The 13446-nt window shown below is 39.8% G+C and overlaps 2 protein-coding genes, 1 long non-coding RNA gene and 1 other non-coding gene across 4 annotated transcripts; 2 read left to right on the top strand and 2 right to left on the bottom strand.

Moving 5' to 3' along the window:
- Positions 1 to 3763: 3763 nt before the first annotated feature.
- LOC126620996 (light-harvesting complex-like protein OHP2, chloroplastic) lies at positions 3764 to 5248 on the top strand. Its single transcript, XM_050289350.1, has 2 exons — positions 3764 to 4307; positions 4912 to 5248. Exons 1-2 carry the CDS (start codon positions 3850 to 3852, stop codon positions 5024 to 5026), a joined length of 573 nt encoding a protein of 190 aa, XP_050145307.1. The 5' UTR covers positions 3764 to 3849; the 3' UTR covers positions 5027 to 5248.
- On the bottom strand, positions 4328 to 4427 carry LOC126624858 (U6 spliceosomal RNA). Its single transcript, XR_007624244.1, has one exon. It is a non-coding gene; the product is annotated as a U6 spliceosomal RNA (small nuclear RNA).
- A 357-nt stretch (positions 5249 to 5605) lies between the features above and the next one.
- On the bottom strand, positions 5606 to 6646 carry LOC126620998 (uncharacterized). The gene is made up of 2 exons (XR_007622757.1): positions 6512 to 6646; positions 5606 to 6052 (listed from the first exon to the last, which is right to left on the bottom strand). It is a non-coding gene; the product is annotated as an uncharacterized LOC126620998 (long non-coding RNA).
- Positions 6647 to 7707: 1061 nt separating this feature from the next.
- LOC126620993 (probable serine/threonine-protein kinase At1g54610) lies at positions 7708 to 11903 on the top strand. The gene is made up of 7 exons (XM_050289347.1): positions 7708 to 8583; positions 9086 to 9367; positions 9455 to 9772; positions 9877 to 10098; positions 10646 to 10740; positions 11108 to 11207; positions 11476 to 11903. Exons 1-7 carry the CDS (start codon positions 8155 to 8157, stop codon positions 11770 to 11772), a joined length of 1743 nt encoding a protein of 580 aa, XP_050145304.1. The 5' UTR covers positions 7708 to 8154; the 3' UTR covers positions 11773 to 11903.
- Positions 11904 to 13446: the final 1543 nt, after the last annotated feature.

Below are 13446 nucleotides of genomic sequence, written 5' to 3'. Positions count from 1 at the left end.
TTATTGATACTCGAGACTGCTGGGTGTCTCGCAAAGTGACCCTCAACGAGGACTGTTTTTTTTTTTTTTTGGGCTTAATCCATCTTTACCAAAGATCATGGAGTACACTTCTGAAAAACCTAGGAAAAATAACTTCAAATTACGACTCGTGTGTTTGTGTGCTTGTGTGACAAGAACAAATCAGAGTGACGTAGAGGATTCATTTGCGGGTTCAGTTGTGGTGGCTTAGCTTGTGAAGAAAATCATGTAGGCTTGTGGGCGTGCGTGTGTTGTTCACGGGTGACAAGATACGATTCAAAATGTTTTCATATTAATAACAAAAAAATGTTAGGTGACAATCGTTCATTCGCGCTGATTATTGAATTCTTATAGCATTGTCGGGTTTTGGTACTCCAAACTCAAAATGCATTGTAAGTCTCATATGCATTTAGACTGGAGTGTGGCCCCCATCGTTTAATTGTATGTGCGAAGGGGTTATTATTGATGGAACGGGAAGGAGTGGCTAGAGAGGCCAAGTGTGCTCTGGATTGCTGCCGGCGTGATCTTGAAGCTAATGTTTTTGATCTTCAGTTGAGGGAGCAAGAGAAACTTCTATTTAAATCATACTCTGATGCGATTCTTGCTGAAGAAAGTTTCTTTAGACAGAAAGCTCGTGTGCAATGGCTTAAATCTGGGGATAGAAACTTGTCCTACTTCTTCAAGGTCATGACTAAGAGGAGGAACATAAACAAGATTGATTCTAATTCAAGAAGTGACGGTACCATTGCTACTAGTGACAGCGACATCAAAAATGAAGCAACCACCTTTTTTTTAATCCTTGTTGGGTTAGTCCATTGAGGGTAATCACCATTGGTTAGAGGTTTAGAATAATCTTATCAAGGATCCGCTTTCTTGTGAAATGACGAATCCCTTATGCTGTGAGGTTACTAGAGATGAAATAAAAGATGTGTGCTTCTCTATGAATCCCAACAAGGCTCCTGGTCCTAATGGTTTTAATGGAATGTTTTTTTAGAAAAGCATGGCTGTTTAGTGGAGACATTATACGTGCTGTTGAAGAATTTTTTTTTCTTCCGGAAAGCTTCTCAAGGAGTTCAACACAACCATCATCACTTTAGTTCCCAAAGTTCCCAACCCATCTACCATGAGTGATTTCAGGCCTATTTCTTGTTGCAATACTATGTACAAGATCATATCCATGATTCTTGCTAATCGGCTCAAATCTATTCTTCCTCATATTATTAGCAAGTCCCAAACAACTTTTGTTCATGTTAGGAGGATCGGAGACAATATTCTTTTTGTTCAAGAGTTACTTAGAAACCATCACAGGGATAAGGGGTCTCCTAGGTGTGCTCTCAAAGTTGATCTTATGAAAGCTTATGATATGGTTGAATGGGACTTCATCCTTAGCTCCTTGGCAGCGTTCAACTTCCATCCTGTCATGATCAATTGGATCCTTTGCTGCATCTCGTCCCCCAAATTCTCCATTTATGTGAATGGTGAATTGACAAGATTCTCTGCTAGTAACAGAGGCTTGAGACAAGGGGATCCTTTGTCCCCTTACCTTTTCGTTATTGCTATGAAGGTGCTCTCTTTATTAATTATCTCTAATATAAATGCTAGCCCTTCTTTTAAATACCACTGGCGCTTTGAGGCAGTCTAGTTTGCTCATATTTGTTTTGTTGATGACCTCATTATGTTTTGTGGAGGGGATTATCATTCAGCTAAGATCTTGAAGGACTCTTTATGCAGCTTTAATTCTTTGTCTGGTATTAAGGCCAACCTAACTAAAAGCTCAATTTGCAAGATTGCTCCATTCTTATCGAGCGCGTTGAGGCTAGAATTGAAAAGAAGCATAATTTGCAAGATTGCTCATCTTGCAAATTAAGCTTTGTTGAGCAACCTTGCAAGATTGCTCCATTCTTATCGAGCGCGTTGAGGCTAGAATTAGAGCTTGGGAGAACAATGTCCTCTATTTTGCTGGTCATTTTACAACTTGTTCAATCTGTTCTCTGTAGTATGCAAGTTTTTTGGGCCTCACACCTCATGCCCCCTAAGAAAATTCTCCGTGATATTGAGCAAAGGGTTCAAAAATTCTTATGGTTTGGTAAGCTTTCTGGTCATTGTGTTGCTAAAGTTGCTTGGGATGATGTGTGTCTTACTAAATCTGATGGAGGTCTTGGGATTAAAAAATTGATTGACTGGAATAGAGCGCTTATGGTTAGAAACATCTGGAACTTGCTCATCGATGAAGACAATGTTTGGTATGTCTGGGCTAGAATCTATCTTTTGAGAAATATGAACTTTTGGCAGATTAAGATCCCCCAAAACTGCTCGTGGAATTGGAGGAAGCTTCTCCGATTGAGAGATTTTGTTCGGCTTTCCTTTTTCCACAAAATTGGAGATGGTAGGGGAACATCTATTTGGTATGATAATTGGCATCCTTTAGGTCCTCTTGTTGTGAATTGGGGTTGCCATATCATTGTTGATTCCAGGCTTTCAAAAATTGCTTTGGTTTGCAATATTTGGAATGGTTCTAATTGGTGTTGGCCTAATAATTCTTCTCATGAGTTGTTGGAAATTCAAATTTCTATGTCTAATATTGTGCCAAATCGTAGCTTGGGTGATATGATTCGATGGACACCTTCATCGTCTGGCATACTCTGCTGCTTCTGCTTGGGATAAGTTTCGGCAATCCAAGCCTACGGTAGGTTGGTCTAAGCTTGTTTGGTATAATCTAAATATTCCCAAGATGAGCTTCATTCTTTGGTTGGCTATTAAATGCAAGCTTTGTACTATGGGTAGAATTTTGACTTTTGCTTCATCGGTTCCTGTCACTTGCGTACTCTGCTCTATTGCTATGGAGTCCCATTGCCACCTCTTTTTTGAGTGTCTTTTTACCAATAGTATTTGGTCTTCGGTGATATTCAAGTGTGGTGTCCCTTGGCTAAGGCTCCCTTGGCCTCTTTTTGTCATGTGGGCTATTAGCCGTTGCAAGGGAAAATCTCTATTGTCGATAGTTTTGAAGTTAAGTCTTGTTGCTACAGTGTATTATGTTTGGAGGGAGCAAAACAATTGTAAATTCAAGAACTTATGTCAACCCGCTGCAGTGGTTCTCAACTCAATTAAGTCCACCATTAGACTTCGATCGAGTTCTTTGAAAATCGCCCATTCCGCTGCTAATGACTCTACTTTACGGGAATGGAATATAACTATGAATAGTTAATGCTTATTTTTGCTGCTTTGATGCAGCGTTGTTAGCTTTGCTGTCTGTTTTTCTTAGAGCTGCAACTGTTTGTATTTTCAGCTATTCTTTTCTGCTTGTATTCTCTTTTTTCTCATCAATATATTTTATTTATATAAAAAAAAAAATTCATGTTTACTTATTTATCCATAAAATAGAGAAATAATAATCGCTCACCTCTTTCCTCTGCCTATACACTTGTTTAATTCTATATGTTGTTTTCGCTCGATTTATTTGTACAGGTCACCATAGATGAGTTTGTACTAAGCGAAAAATGGTATATGATAATCATTTCCTCGAAAAATAACAGGACGAATAACTGGCACGTGTCTCTCGCGATTGTATAAACCGTTAGGCGCCAAACTCAAGCCAGCCAACAAACCTGACTAGTGAGTTTCCGAAAAAAAAGAAAACCTAACTAGTCTTGCATCACAAGAGTCCAAGACCACGTGACTTTAGAATTAGAATTCGAAGGACGCCAGGCATCTCCTTTTTCACAAACTTGGCCGCACCTTATCCACAAAAAGCACTTCCAACTCCATCTGCTTCAATGGATAACACAAACAAATCCCACCCCCAAATTCCTCAGAAAGCAAAAGAACACAAAAATGTCAGTGGCATCTTCCTTCCCCTGCATCAAAACCCCACCTGCATCACCATCTTCCTGCTCACATTCTTCTTCTTGTTCCTCAAACCATTCTTTTATGCTTTCTTCTTCCTCTTCAACAAAGCCTTACTATGTCAAATTCAGCATAAGGAGCTCTCAAACCGAAGGCCCTATCAGAAGACCTGGTGCTCCTTCTCTCCGGGAACCCTCCCGCCCGTCTTCCCCTCTCACACCAACGCCTCCTTCTCCTCCGTCTCCTTCGCCGCCGCCTCAGCAGCCCTTGAAGCCGGAACAGGTTTCCGGGCAGACTATGGTGGAGGACAAGAACGTGGTGACCTTGGAGTTCCAGAGGCAAAAGGCTAAGGAGATTCAGGAGTACTTCAAGCAGAAGAAGCTTGAGGAAGCTAACCAGGGTCCTTTCTTTGGCTTTGTTGGCAAGAATGAGATCAGCAATGGCAGGTAAAAGCTTTGCAATTGGTTTATCTATCGGACCTTTCTTGATTTATGCGTGTCATCCTTGCGCAGGGTTCGTTCATGCTAATCTTCTATGTATCGTTCCAATATGTCCTCTAAGGGGCAGTAGTTAATAGTTATGTGTGAAACCAACAAAATGATTAGTGTGCTTGGAATATGTTAAACGCAAGCATTGAGTTGGATTCTATCCTACTTCTTTGAGCTTTGGCTTCCCCTTTCAAATTGAACCTGTTAAATCATCGGTTTCGATTATATATTAGCGCGCTTCTTATATTCCTTGCCTCGTCTATTTGTAGTAATGGATGGTGATGTAGTCAGCTTGTTCTTCGAATGATGAAACAATAAGACACCGTACTTCTGTAGTTTTACTTATTCATTAGAATCAACATGCTTTCCCTAACTTGGAGTCTGAATTCAGGTTGTGCTCTGTCTGAGTTTGTCATTTCTTTTCGATCCTCGACCAAACTAGGATTTCCCGAAAGAAAGAAAGGAATTCTGCTTCCTATTTGGGTCTGTGAACTTGTGTGGCATAGTTTAGTTTGTTGATCTGTGATCTTGTTCTCATGTATTTGTGATTTTGGCATTACAGATGGGCAATGTTCGGTTTTGCCGTTGGAATGCTAACAGAGTATGCAACTGGCTCGGACTTTGTTGATCAAGTAAAGATACTTCTCTCCAATTTCGGAATTCTAGATCTGGAATGATACACACCAGCGCGGCGGGATGTTAAAAGCCTCAATACCTTCTCTTCTCTGGAGCTGGTGCAGATACATTCACTGTTTTCACTTGTAACTTTGTTGAGTAATTCGTTTAAATTTCATTTCCGAGAAATACTTGGCTATTGTCGCTGCTGTTTACTTGCAAATTTACAATGTTTACCAGGATTTCAACAGTAGAAAAAGTTCCTCAGAGCTCGTTTGATAACATTTTTGTTTTGTTTTGTTTTCGGGTTGTTTCCTTTTCAAGTAAACAGAGACAAAGGTGCATCAAATTGGTGAACTAAAGTCTGCAGCAGTGTTTCGTGATATCTGGAGTCGTTCATGACTGCTCGAAATGCAGGTTGATCATACACATGACGGCAGGATGATCTGAGTAGAAACTCCAATGCATAAACTGATTAACGCCTATGCCCATTTGTTTTCACATACGAGTAGGGTTCTCCCCTCTCATTCCCCTCCCGTCCCCTCCTCTCTCTCTCTATAGAGAAGCAACACAAGATGTTGATGTGGCTTAATCATGAGCGTTCAAATAGGAGAGGACTGGAGGGGAGGGAAAATGGGAGAGAAGAGAATCCGGATCCTTTCACATATGTCCAAACTAAAAAGTACTTGTACAGCATCATAAAAACAAAGGTAAATGTGCAGTTGAGAGAATCATCAGAATTCAGATGCCTAACTACATATTTTACAGAAAAAGAAGAGCATACACAGCTGAAACAAATCAACTCATCACCCCCAACATTTACTTGACAACTGCATACATGAGAGTAAACAGAAACAGCACGCAAACGACACGCATTCCCTTTTGCAGATAGAGCATCTTTGCCTCCAGTCTTTCCACCCTAGCCTCCACTCGAGCTATCCGCGCTTCCAACATTGCCAGCCGCGCTCCCCACCTTGTCTCCCCAACATCTACGCCATCTGCCATGCTCTGTGCATAATCTTCACCCTGCAGAGAATCGTCTTCCCAAGCTTGATAGTTACACATCTCAACTCAACAGACTAAAATTCCTGAATAACATCGTAACATTTTCCAAGTTACATACTTTCAAAGCTGTCCGTGCAAATCAAGGTAGCTCTAGTGCTTTCAACAACATACGATACAGTGTGATTGATGACGTTTTCTTAACCATATTTTGACAAAACGATATTCTAAACTACTTTAATATGCAGAAGAGTGAACAAACTGGCCGCAAGGAGGCCGGCACTGCCCTAACCAACTAGCCTAACTCACATCTCCAGACGCTTCGGTGGTGGTGGTACGATTGGTAAATTCCACAATATCCATAGTGCATCATAGAAATGATCTACAACTCTAATTTTCTACTTTCTACTTGTATCTCCATCTGGGTTTCATAGATTTCCTCCGCTGCGATTCGATTTTCTATCTAATTCACCATATTAATTGCGAAAGACCCACATTTTACACAAGTAAAACAAAATAAAAAAAACAGATTAAAAAATGCATACCCTTTAAGAGAATCTTGTATTTTCTTGTTTGAGCTGAGGGGCTCGGTGTCACCAATTATTCTCCAGGATTTTGAGGGTTTCTTACCAGTCAAGATTCAAGATTGGGAGAAAAACTGGTCGGGAGACTTGTGATGTGCGCACCCGTCAGTCAGGCAGCCAAACGAAATAGGTATTACTATTGGTTGAGGCCATGGGGCCTGGGCCACTAGCATCTCATCACGTGTCGTCATCAGGCCGGCTGGGCTCTATTTTTTTTTTTTAAATTACACTTCTCTCATTTCAAGGAGAAAGTAATGATTTACCATTAACACGTAGAAATGTTATAATCGAAACTGTTGATTTTCTTTTAAATGAATTGATTGACCTAGAGGTTAGAGATTGTTGTGAAGTAATCTTGCATCTGTTGGCCTTAGATATTGTATGTTTGTGAACGGATGGTCCCGATTGGCACAAAATCAAGATCTTGACTAGCAATTTATAGTCCTTCAAGGATTGAATACATCCTCCTTATTCTCTTAATTATTACATAAGTAAACCCTAAACTATATTCTCCGCAAACGTAAGTCCTTAAACTCATTATAAATTTTTATTTTCATCTCTATTATAAGATGCGAAGATATTGTATTCAATTTTTTGTTAATTAAGTCACGTAACTTGCATGTGATACATTTTAGAAAATAATACCATCATTTTCTTGCAAAGAAGCACTTAAAATTGCATATAGGTTGTGAATCTAATTAGCAATTTATCTTCCAAAGTTAACCACATATGCTATTTTTGTTTAGAAAAATAAGTCTTTAAACTCTTTTTTATTTTTATTTTTTACAAACGATAGTATTTACACTAAAAGGGTGAGAGAGTGGACTAAGCCTCACAATGAACTAGCAATAATATGGTTCAAATTCGCCTTTGGTAAGAATCGAACCTAAGATATCTCACTTACAAGTGAAGAAGAATACTACTAGACCGTAATACAAAGTGGCAAGTCTTTAAGCTCCTTAAAAGCTGTCAATCTATCCTCCAAAATGTACCATATGCAAATTATGTGACTTAAATTGACAAAAAATTGAATATAATAGTTTTACGTCTTATAGTTGGGATGCAATTGACAACATTTAAGAAATTTAAAGACTTATTTTTATTTGGAAAAATAGTATACTGACTTAATTTATACTTGAATAATAATTGAAGAACAGGGCAGACGTCTCAACAACTGAAAAAAAAATCATAAATTTTTTAATGAAAGAATCTTAGTCCGCAAATAGATGTTAAGAAGGCAAGGAGAATAATAGAGGAAATATTGTCCATGACCAAAACAAAAATTAAAAAGAAGGGAAGTAATTGTCACGTGCTTACACGTGGCTATATCGTACTTCCTTCCTCTTTAGCTACTCCGGATTTTCAATTGAGCGAGAAACGCAAGGAAAGGAGCCAATCAAGGATAAGACACCTCTATTTTCTCCCGCACAGTATGCCTCCAAATTGCCGTCCATGGACGGCCAAGATTCCCACATATTCGCCTACTACCCCTCCTCCTTTGCTTTCTCATTCTCCGTCTTCTTCCTCGTCTTGCTCTCTCTTCTGCTCTTCTTTGCAACCCGTTACTCTCAGAAAACAACAGACTGGTCTCGACACACAGGCCAATGGGCTGCGTCCAGGGCAAGCCTCTCACGAACTCCACTCCTGGGGGGCTAGAGAAGCTCAAACTGGATAATGGGTACGTCGCAAATGGTCCCCTTAACGGTCACAGACGATCAACTGGCCAGTTCCATAGGGACCCCTTTAAGCCGCGGCAGCAGAGGGGTGAGGCCAGAATTTCAAATGTCGAGCCTGGCAGTGGAGGAAGCAGCAACGAAAAGGCGGCGGCAGCGGTGGCGGATGAGTGGGGGGCGTTGAATGGTGGTAGTGAGGGAGAGAAAGATGATGGGAGTCACAAAGTTTCTCGTAAAGTTTCTGTGGATGATGAGGAGTTTGTGGATGGATGGCCCAAGTGGCTCACTGATAATATTTCGAGAGAGATTTTGGCTGGCTTGGTTCCCAAGAGTGCTGACTCTTTTGACAAGCTTGATAAGGTTCGATTCTTTTTGAACTCTCGCTTTCAAATTTTTATGTTTTGGATTCATTAGAAGTGTAATATGGATGTTTTTCTGTTCCTTCATTAGTGATTTGAATTCGTATTGTTCCGATAGTTTTTTAGATTCTTGAGTGCTTTTGTGGATGCAATCGAAAAGCTAAGGGACCATTTTTCGTTTTTGGTTTTCACTTTTTGTGCTTGCGATATGAGACGAGTGTACGGGGAAAGGTGAGAGGAACAAGGGTGATGGGACAGGGAAAGAAATAAAAAAGAATGAAAGAAAACAAAATCTTGAAAGTGAAGTATGCGACTAATGGAAAAGTTTGGATCTTCTCTAGTTAAATTTTGGGGTTGCCCATCTTTACAAATCACTAAAAGTTTAAGAAATAAATTTGGATATAAATTCATTAGTTGCCTGGATTATTGTTGAGAAAAGGCTGGCATTTGAACTTTGGTTTTTTTTTTTTTTTTTTTGTACCCCTGAATTTTTTATGTTGCAGGTTGGCGAAGGAACCTACAGTAATGTGTATAAGGCTCGAGACAGGGACTCTGGAAAAATTGTTGCCTTGAAGAAGGTCCGGTTTGATACATCAGAACCCGAGAGTGTTAAATTTATGGCACGAGAGATTATGTTTTTACGGAAATTGGATCATCCCAATGTGGTCAAGCTTGAAGGATTGGCTACGTCAAGAATGCAGTACAGCATTTATCTTGTTTTTGGTTTCATGGTGTCAGATTTGACAAGAATTATTTCCAGCCCTGAAGGGCTTACTGAACCACAGGTTTAAGTTTGTCGTAACTCGTGGATTCTGAATTTGGATGCTTTGATTCGTTGGACTCTCATTTTCTAACATGAATTATTGATACAGGTCAAGTGCTATATGCATCAACTACTTTCAGGTCTGCAGCATTGTCACGAGAGGGGAATTATACATCGAGACATCAAAGGATCAAACCTATTGATAGATAAAAGTGGAATGCTAAAAATTGCAGATTTTGGGCTTGCAAACTATTATGTTCAAAGCCCTAAGCGCCCACTCACAAACCGAGTTGTGACGCTTTGGTACAGAGCTCCTGAGCTACTGTTAGGTTCTACAGACTATGGAGTTGGCATTGATCTTTGGAGTGCTGGTTGTGTCTTGGCTGAAATGTTTACAGGGAGACCACTTCTGCCTGGTAGAACAGAGGTAATTCAATGTTGTGCGTGTGCATGTGTGTTTGTCCAGGCAAGAAGATCAATTATATGATCTTACTATCACTGGCTAGTAGCTCACATTCTACTTGCTTTCAGGTTGAGCAACTTCATAGGATTTTCAGGCTTTGTGGCACTCCGTCAGAGGAATACTGGAAAAGATTGAAGCTGTCTACAACTTTTAGACCTCCACGTTCATACAAACCCAGTCTTCAAGAAGCTTTCAAGGGTTTCCCTATTTCTTCTTTGGGTCTGTTGAGCACTCTTCTTGCTTTAGATCCTGCTTATCGTGGCTCTGCATCTTCGGCTCTCAGAAACGAAGTGAGTACAAATTGAAAGTTCTACTCTTACAATGAAGTGTTTTGTACCAATTACATGCTATTCAAGTAACTTGTGTCCTTAAGATTGCAACTAGGGTTTTTTCTTCTATTTTCATACGCTTGAGTCTACAATTATGAATAATATACTTTGGTTATAAAACACATCAGTTTGCTGCAAGTTATTTTGCTAAACGTTTATTCTGTCTTTTACTTTATTGTTCTTAGTATTTTCTTCTCGCTGATAATTTGAGGCGGTACAAAGGTATAAAGCTATCGATCTATGTTCAGAATTGCAAGTTTAAGATATCTCATGCTGAATTGTAATGTACTACTGGTCGTCATAAAAATTTCACTTGATCAGTTGAAAAAGTTGTACATAATTGAAAAGCATCTCTTTTCAGTTTAGCTTCCCCCTCCCCCTACGTTTTAGGAATCCATGACAATAGTTTGAATTCTTGTTTTTGGTGTTGAGTTTGTCTTGCAAGTACACGTATTACTCGTGAGTTAATTTATGAGTATTATCTGCTAAAAAAGACTTCTGCTTACAGTTTTTTTTCAGAAGCCCCTTAGCATGTGAACTTTCTGGTCTACCTGTAATCTACAATGAGGATGAAGAGCTGAAATTAGCCAATGAGCAGAAAACGTAAGTTGATGCTTTCCTTTCTTTTAGATAGATGACATAAACATCCTGTTAATTGGTTCAATCTCGTTAACCTGGCTTTCTAATTGAATTTGGTTTTCCTTCTGTTACGTCCACTAACGTCTCTGATGGATTCTGCTTGCACTAACTGTGAAGGTGTAAGAACCTATTCATGTACAAAGCTGTAGAGATCACACTAAGTATATCCTTCAATTGTATGGTAGTATGTGATTTCGGGAGTTACCAGATTAGGGGATGCATGATCCTGGTGTCCGAAACCCATGAGCACACACACACACACATGCCATGACAAGTAATTAAAATATAGTTCCTTACTTGAGGTAACTGATTATGTTTCTCCTATTATCAGGTCCAGGAATTCTAAAGTAAGACGGTCTCGAACACGTGTGCGCCAGAGACAATATGTATCTGCTGAGAAAGTAAAAGAAACTAATGCATTTTCCAACCAGGTAAATATAGTTCCTTACTTTCAGATTTCAGGGGACTCTTGTGTTGTGGTTTTTTTTTTTTTCTTATGGAGCACGAACAAAAAGAAAAGAAAAGGTTCAAATAAAAAGAAAAGAAGGAAGAAGATACGACAATGTCGGGGAGGAGCATCGTCTAGCCCTTCTCACCTTACTGTTCAGCGCACCTTTCTGATCATGAAACATTATGGATATGTACATAGAGTCTACATGTTTTTATTGGATTACTAAAGATTACGTAATATGTATATAGGGTCTGCAGGAGCAGGAAAAAACTGTGTATTCAAATTTTGAAAGTGAGCCAGGTAGCACTACCAGCAGCAACTCCTCCAGTGCAAACCAGGCAGGCCGGAAAGAAAGCCCGATCTTCTCCCTCTCCCCAGTTGAAGGCCTTTCGGGTGCTACTAAGTACGTCACGAACCTACCCCCATTACCCGAATCTAAAGCGCGTGCCACCAGCAAAGACAATCAGATTAACAGGTCTACATCCGCTAGAGAATTCAGAAGGTTCAATCCAAGGGTGCTAGAACACTATGCTCTTGATGATTAGGCCCCATTGGATGAGCATGTAGAGCTGCTCCATATCTTTTTCTTGTAGTCCTTTTCCCTCTATTGAGTATTGACGACCATGAATAATCATGAATTTTTGGTTTCGTGTATAATGAAATGATTTGTGATTAAGATTTTGTGTTTAGGGGGCTTGATTTAGTTTTCCGGCCAATATAGCGTATGCTCTGTTATTTACGGCCAATGACAGCAAACTCTCCGGTGAAGCCCGAAGGTTCGTCCATATGGCCGGTAGAATTGTTAAAAGAAACTGTGCGACGATACAGGGGAAAAAGGCATTCTCATCAGTCATACAAGTGAAATCTTCCAGTGCAAACCGGGAGGCCGCAAGGTACCGAATTTGATGATTTTGGGGAAGAAAAAGTGTATCAGCATCATTCACCAGTTAGGAATCAGGTCGAGCAAGAAACAGGGTGGATTGAAGGCACTTCAATCTGTCAGATATCCCAAGGGATTAAAACTCTAATCCACAATCCACCTGTATTCCAAGGATGCATAGCACTGGACATATCCATTCGAAACAAGAGAAAACCTAACAGGTTTGGGTTTGACCAAGATGAAGTTAATTATGCTCTTAACATTAGTCAAGGAGATCTAACTACTTATCAAGAAGCTATAGCGATTGATGAGCGGGATAGTTGGATAAGTGATATGATAGAAGAAATGGAGTCTCTTTACAATAACTTTGTTTGAGAGTTGGTTCCTAAGCCCAGAGACAAAAAACTATTTGGATGCAAGTGGGTATTTAGAAAAAAGGAATAATTACATGAACAGGAAGCCATGAGATTCAAAGCAAGGCTCGGGGCTAAGGGGTACTCACAAAAGGAAGGGGTGGATTATGATGAGATCTTTTTCCTCATAGTCAAGCCTACATCTATCAGATTGCTTTTAGCAATAGCAACACAGCATGACATGGAGATTGAGCAGATGGATGTAAAGACTGCGTTTCCCCATGGGGATCTAGAGGAGATGTTTTTCAAAGCTCAACCATATAATGGTTTGCTAAGTATGGGAAAAAGAACCTAGTATGTCGGCTTAGGTAGTCTCTGTATGGCCTGAAGCAGTCTCCAAGACAGTGGTACAAGAGCTTTGATTCTTTTATGTTGAAAATTAATTTTAAGAGATGTTTATATGATTGTTGTGTGTACTATCATGTATTCCAAGATGGGACGATCATATTACTGATACTCTAAGTGGATGACATGCTAATTTCTTGTCAAGACAAATCTAGAATTCGAGACTTGAAGAAGTTGTTGTGCGAGAGTTTAACATGAATGATCTAGGTGCTGCACAAAAGATCATTAACATGGAAATTTAGAGAGATAGGACCATTGGGAGGATATGGATGTCACAGGCCAAATATATTCAGAAGGTTCGTGAGAAGTTCAACATGCTATAAGCAAATGCAGTTTCAACTCCTTTGACCGCTCACTTTAGATTAAGTGGGCAACAGTGTCCTAAGTCCGAAAAGGAGAAACAAGTGATGGAAAAGGTGCCTTATGCTAATGTCGTGGGCTGCCTAATGTATGCAATGGTACGCACACACCCCGACCTAGCTCAAGCAATCAACGTCGTTTCTAAGTACATGACAAATCCAGGAAAGCAACATTGGGATGCAATCAAGTGAATTTTGCATTACATAAAGGGTTTTTGGTGA

The sequence above is a fragment of the Malus sylvestris genome, chromosome 5, assembly GCF_916048215.2.
Source record: "Malus sylvestris chromosome 5, drMalSylv7.2, whole genome shotgun sequence".
NCBI lineage: Eukaryota > Viridiplantae > Streptophyta > Magnoliopsida > Rosales > Rosaceae > Malus > Malus sylvestris.
This window is presented reverse-complemented; position numbering and strand designations above follow the sequence as displayed.